Below are 4,907 nucleotides of genomic sequence, written 5' to 3'. Positions count from 1 at the left end.
TACTGCACCCACAATTAAGTGAAAATAGTCTAACCTCACGTAGCATGGTTGAAACAACCAGTAGGCCAATTCAACCACAAAAAGTGGGTTTGGATTACTTTTTCTTTTTTTTTTTCATATTTAGTGTTTTTTATTTTCAAAATTTTATGAAAAAATATAGAAAATAATAAAATTTTATCTTCTGTTTTATCTTTTATTTTTTTCATAAAATTCTGAAAAATAGAGAATATTGAAAATAAAAATTAAACCAAATACACTTTTAATATTTTAGATACGGTTTCGTATATATTAGGTCAGGAAGGTCTTTTCTATCTCTCACTGCATCAAGCAATTGGCTAGTATTGTAGTGGATTATTATTATTATTATTATTATTATTATTTTTCTAATGAACTTGTGTAGTGGATTATTCATTCAATAATTCTTTTTGGTGCATTACTAGTCAATAATCAGTTGGCCTTTTGTTATGCGAGCCATTTTACAGAGACACTCTACCAACCATTAAGGAGGTGAGAAGGAGATTCTTATTTCCTCGCACTTTTCAATCAGAACAATATGATAAGCAGAGGTCTTTCTTTTCTTATATATAAAAAATTCTTCTTCTGGTTCAAAATGAAGAATTAAGCAATCAAACTCTTTACATAAGCTTATAAGTGTATGTTAATGTATTATTCTCTATTATAAAGATTAACATTAAATTAATTAATCACGATTGTTAATAATCCATTAATCATTCGAAATGATGCATCGGAATACATATTTTAACCTCAATCATCATACTTCTATCGTACACTTTAATGAAAAACTGAAAAAGAAAAAAAGGAAGTAGGTAGACCGAATAATTTATGTAGGTTTTTGTTTTAAGATTAAAATAAATATATTTTATTAAAGAATTATATTTTTAAAAATATTTTTTCTTAAAATATTATATCTGAAGATTATAAAAAATGTATTTGTTTATTACAAATAGTTGATAATTATTTGTTTTTATTTGCTTATCTTTTTTTCTGCTCCATCTTGTTTTATCCAATACAAAAAAAATAATAAATGAAGGATTATACAGTACAAGTACATGATAATCCTGTTTAACTAACAAAGAATTGTTTAGCATAAATGAAGGAATTGTCCAATAAATTAGAGGAAAAGGGTCGTTGATTAAAACAAGTGAATCGCATTCATGTGGATCTAAACTTCACTGTCACTTTTGTTAAGTCTTACATTTGTTTATTACTCAAAAAGAGCGAGTATCCGTGCCTGTGGGAACTACAAGAACAAGTGCTTTAGGTTCCATAAGTGAGAGTGTCTTTAATTGCATTGTTTGAGGAAGCAGAGATATGAGGATGGACTATCTACACCACAAGTTTCCCTTAAACCACAAGAACCTTCTCCTCAAATTGCTTCTCTCTTTCTTCTTCTTTGGTCTCGCTTTCCGTTTGCTCTTCTTCCATTCCCTCTCTCCTCCTGTTTCCCCTGTTCTGGAATCCCCTTTTCCTGAGAAAACCACTCTCCCTGTTCCAGAACCCCATCACCCACCTCCTCTTCCGTCATTGCTGCTTCCTCAGAATCCACCTGTTTCAGAGGAACATGTTCCTGATGATGTTCCAGAACACGCTCCTGAAGATGACCCCGAACATACTCCAGAGGAGGTTCAAGAACATGTTCCTGAAAGTGAAGATCAAGTGGAGACTCACACAGACACAGGTGAGTGGCCTCATTATGTTCTAGCTTGGTTTCTTATTCCTAGTCTTCACTATTTTTGTTTGCAAACACACACTGTTTTAGATCTGTACGCCAGGACAAAATTGTCGGTATCAATTTATTTTTTATAGATTGTGCCATGTGAAGTTGAAGAGTTTTGTTGCATAGATTTAAATTGAGGGGTTTAGCTAAATGTGCCCTGACACATGATAAAGTTACCCAAGTCTTCCTAGAAAAAAGATGCAAAATTTAAATTCTCAATGCATTTGTTGTGCATTTATTGAAGTAAATTATTTAAGATTTTCAATTGCTAGCAACCTTTAACTTGTTAGCTAAATCCTAAATTGAGTTCTAGAGTAATTGATTACTAGCTAGGAATGTGAATAGATGCTGAAAGTTAAATTTTTATGTGCAGATGAATGTGATTATTTTAGTGGGGACTGGGTCCCCAATCCTTTTGGACCATTGTATACTAATGAAACCTGCAGCCACATTGAATCTCATCAGAATTGTTTGAAGAATGGAAGGCCTGATAGAGAATTTCTGTATTGGAGATGGGCTCCAAGAGGCTGTGAGTTACCCCTATTTGATGCAGGGAAGTTTCTCAACATGATGCGTGGCAAAGTGTGGGCGTTGATTGGCGATTCCATATCCCGCAATCATGTGCAGTCGTTGATATGCATTCTTTCAACGGTATGTGTTGTATTTTGCACTGGCAAATAGCATATTAGCTTTTCACATATGGATTTTGCTCTAACTATCAATCCAGGATTGTCTTATTTGCTTGGTTAAGAGAATAAGAGTTTGTATCTATTCTTTTGGTGTCCATTGGTTTTTACACTATTTATGATTTCCCTTGATGTTTTCTTCAATGATTAAGGGCATCAATTATAACCTGCACTTTTGAATTTTGTTATTTTCCATTATCAGAATCCTTATCTTAGCATCATCTCTTTTAGATTGTGGAAACTTTTGCTTGGTTTATGCAAGCATCATATCAAGGTTATGTTAACTTTTGAGGAAATTAATGCGACCCCCACTTTTAACTGTTTAAGTAATGTTTACTTATGTTGATACATTGAGTGTGCCAGATTTGAATTGAGTCGTGTGGGTACAGACCAAGTATCTCAGAAATGTTTGACTTGTAGTAAACTGTAGTCAAAACACAGGATTAATAGGTGTTTGTCTGTTAATTAATTTTAATGGTAACCTTGCAAACTACGCTGGGTTTTCAGTTTGAAGAGAAGAAATACCAAGCTAAGGAGCCGGAAAATTTAGTAACTTAATATACATAACCTGATCTTGCTTTTGAACCCAATTCCAAATATTGGCAATTTATTGACATTAACAAAGAGACATCAACACTGTGTCAGTATGTCTATAAATAATTTAGATTAGATATATATAGGAAGTAATTATAGACCCCAATTAACAAGTAAATCAATTTTGTTAATATAATATTAGTTGCTTCAGTGTAGCAGTGGCGTATAGACCTGAGTAAATAGAGGTTTAGATACAATGCAAACACTGAAAATGAGCAATTTCCTGATTCATGCATTAAATAAGAAGTAAAATGCATGATCTATGTACTGAAACTGAACATAATCTTTGCTCCAAGTACATCATTGAAATGCCGCAGTGCACTGGCACTATCCTCTGTGGTGCTAACATGTGCACCAACAATCAAGTAAGCCTATCTTTTACCCCCTGATGTTTCAAACATACTTTGCCCCTCTGTAATTCTTCCGTGTTATTTCAAATTCAGAATTGTATCTGCTACATGATATTTTTCTCATATACTTTCACAACCGTAGTATCTCAACGGATGATAGTATATACTCTTGGAAACTATGATGACCTGTATTTGGGTGTTACACTGAGAAACCATTGAGAGGGAGTAATTCACTTGAAAAATTGTCTTTCAGGTAGAGCAAGCTGTTATGTACTACCATGATGAGGAATACAAGTCTAAAAGCTGGAACTTCCCCTCATACAACTTCAATGTGTCAGTTATTTGGTCACCATACCTTGTGGAAGCTGCTATATATGAAGACATGAACGGCGTTTCGAGTTCTGAAGTAGAGATACAACTAAACAAACTGGATAGTAAATGGGTGGATCAATATATGGACTTTGACTACATTATATTTTCGACAGGGAAATGGTTTCTCAAAGCCGCGATCTACTATGAAAATGACACCATAATCGGGTGTCACTCCTGTCCCAAAAGGAACCTGACAGAACTCGGATTCAACTTTGCTTATCGCAAAGCTCTGAAATCTGTCTTCAACTTCATAGTGTCTTCCAATCACAGAGGCTTGATATTTTTCAGGACATTCACTCCTGACCATTTCGAAAATGGAGAGTGGTTCAGCGGTGGAACTTGCAAAAGAACAGCACCAATCAAAGAAGGTGAGATGGAAATGAAGGAGCTGAACATGATGCTCCGGAACATCGAGTTAGAGGAATTTGCAAAGGCAAGAGATGAGGCTTCAAAGAGTGGAGTGAATCTTAAGATAGTTGATTTTGCTGGACTTTCACATTTGAGACCTGATGGACACCCTGGTCCATATAGGGAGTTTCATCCATTTGCAAAGGGAAAAAATTCCAAAGTTCAGAATGATTGTTTGCATTGGTGCTTGCCTGGCCCAATAGACTCTTGGAATGACATATTAATGCAGATGGTTCTCAATGGATGAGAAAAATCAGTAAAAGTTGCTGCTTACACTACCCTCAAGGAAGTTGTGAATATTATTGGTGAATTGATGCTCTCAGATGTACAATTGAATGGAGATTGGAGTCACACAAATTGAGTGTAACACAAAGGATTATAAATCTCAATTTATAGCTAATTTTGATATCTATATATGCAACGACATTGTATTTACCAAGTAAATTTTCAGTTTGAGTGCATGACCAAAAGAAGGGTATTTGAGGTATTTGGTTTATCAGTCTCTCTCTTCCGATTTTTTTAATTTCTTTTTCTTTTTTTGTATTTTTTCTTTTTAATGTGATTCATTGTTCTTTTCCCAGCCTGAGCTATTTTTTTTTATTTTGGATCTGAGACGATTGTAAACAAAAAAAAAAAAGATCTTAGGTGGGTTAATGAGGCCTCTCTACCATCAGCATCATCACCAATTATCTGCCTGAATGCCAATGAGCCATAGCTCACACGGCATTTCGTTCCCTCCCCATCTCAAAGGTCTCGGGT

The 4,907-nt window shown here is 34.5% G+C and overlaps 1 protein-coding gene across 1 annotated transcript; it reads left to right on the top strand.

The window, feature by feature from the left end:
* Window positions 1-1,137: 1,137 nt before the first annotated feature.
* On the top strand, window positions 1,138-4,647 carry LOC112790814 (protein trichome birefringence-like 23). The gene is made up of 3 exons (XM_025833385.3): window positions 1,138-1,699; window positions 2,112-2,389; window positions 3,622-4,647. The coding sequence occupies exons 1-3, from the start codon at window positions 1,333-1,335 to the stop codon at window positions 4,393-4,395; spliced, it is 1,419 nt and encodes a 472-aa protein (XP_025689170.1). The 5' UTR covers window positions 1,138-1,332; the 3' UTR covers window positions 4,396-4,647.
* Window positions 4,648-4,907: the final 260 nt, after the last annotated feature.

This window comes from Arachis hypogaea, chromosome 3 (genome assembly GCF_003086295.3).
Source record: "Arachis hypogaea cultivar Tifrunner chromosome 3, arahy.Tifrunner.gnm2.J5K5, whole genome shotgun sequence".
Lineage (NCBI taxonomy): Eukaryota > Viridiplantae > Streptophyta > Magnoliopsida > Fabales > Fabaceae > Arachis > Arachis hypogaea.
The sequence above is the reverse complement of the archived record's forward strand: the minus strand, read 5'-3'. Positions and strand labels throughout refer to the sequence as shown.